This window comes from Seriola lalandi, unplaced genomic scaffold (assembly GCF_002814215.2).
Source record: "Seriola lalandi dorsalis isolate HSWRI2012SDOR001 ecotype SW California unplaced genomic scaffold, Sedor1 jcf7180001962550, whole genome shotgun sequence".
NCBI classification, from domain to species: Eukaryota; Metazoa; Chordata; class Actinopteri; order Carangiformes; family Carangidae; genus Seriola; species Seriola lalandi.
In genome coordinates, this window is record NW_019433219.1 from 1 (window position 1) to 1,407 (window position 1,407).

The 1,407-nt window shown below is 46.2% G+C and overlaps 1 protein-coding gene across 1 annotated transcript; it reads left to right on the top strand.

Moving 5' to 3' along the window:
- Positions 1-75: 75 nt before the first annotated feature.
- Positions 76-1,066, top strand: LOC147820372 (uncharacterized; the record flags this gene model as incomplete). Its single annotated transcript, XM_087179247.1, has 1 exon — positions 76-1,066. A coding segment is annotated over exon 1 (991 nt), but the record flags the coding sequence as incomplete, so codon positions are not given.
- Positions 1,067-1,407: the final 341 nt, after the last annotated feature.

Here is a 1,407-nt window from a genome sequence, read left to right on the forward strand (position 1 = left end):
CAGCGGCGAAACATACAAATGGACGAGTATGTGAGAGACGGGATTGAACGGGAGAAAAGGCAAGAGAGAGGAACAATGGTGGATCGTAAATTGGAAAGAATCTTTGAAAAAAGACTCACTGTGGTGGTGGAAATTGAAGGTGAGGACAAAATAACGATGATGGAGCTGCTGACGAAAGTGAAAAGAGAGTGTGGTGAAGTAATTGGATGCAGGTTCAAGATGGAGAAAAGCTACGAACTCACGATGAAAGATGAAAACGGGAAAATAAAGATCATGGATGGACTGAAGATCAGGAATAACATAATAGCAGTGAAGGAGTTGGGGAGCGGAGAGATGGTGGTTTCTTTTATTAATTTGCCGACATATGTTGAGGACGGGGCGATAATGGACAAGTTGAGAGACTGGGGTGTGACACCGGCATCTCAAATAAGACGGCGATTGTGGCCAGGAACGGACATTGCGGACGGAACAAGATTTTTGAAGGTAAAATTCACAGAAAAAGTGAAGTCTTTACCCTATTCTACTAAGTTCGAGACGGCAGGGGGATCGGAACATTTCAGAGTTATTCATGATCGGCAAGTCAAAGTTTGCCGACTGTGCATACAGCCGGGGCATATTGTGAGAGATTGCCCGGTGTTTATATGCTACAGATGTGGGAGTCAAGGACATTATGCGCGAGAGTGTACAGAGCAACGGCGGGAGCAGCAACAGGAGCAGACGGGAAGAGGTGCGGATGAAGAAGAACAGCAACGGAGGAGAGATGGAGAGGGAGAAACCACGCCAGGGTGGGATGGAGTGGAACAGAGTGGAGATCGGGAAGCTGGAGATGAAGAGGAGTGGATGCTGGATGACGAGGAGAAAGGTGAAGATGGAGAGACAGTAAGAGAGACACCTATGACTGATAGGAAAGGGAAGAAGACAGTGGAAATTGTTAAAATGACATATAGGGAGGGGGAGGGAGAGGGTGGGAAAAGGGAAATGGAGGGAGGGGGGGCAGAAGGGGAAATGGATGAGGGAACAAGCGATTTAAGGATAAGGGAGAAGAGGGGTGAGGACATAAGTGAGGGTGAGGGGGAAGGACAGGGTGGGATGGAGGGGGGTGGATCTGATGCAACAGATAGTGAAGAGGAAATAATGGTAAGGGTGGGAGAGGTGAGAAAAAGAGCTGTGAGTAAGATGCATGGAAGCAGGAAGGACAAAGTAAAAAAGAAAGCTGTTAAATGATGAGTGTTTGTGGGGTTTTTCTTTTTTTTTCCTATTTTTAAATTTAATGCTTATTATTTCCTCATTTAATGGGAATGGGCTGAGAGACAAGGCTAGAAGACTGCAAATCCTGATGGTGTGTGAAGCAGATATTATATGTCTACAAGAGACGCACTGGGATGAAAGTAGCATGAGGGATGCTAA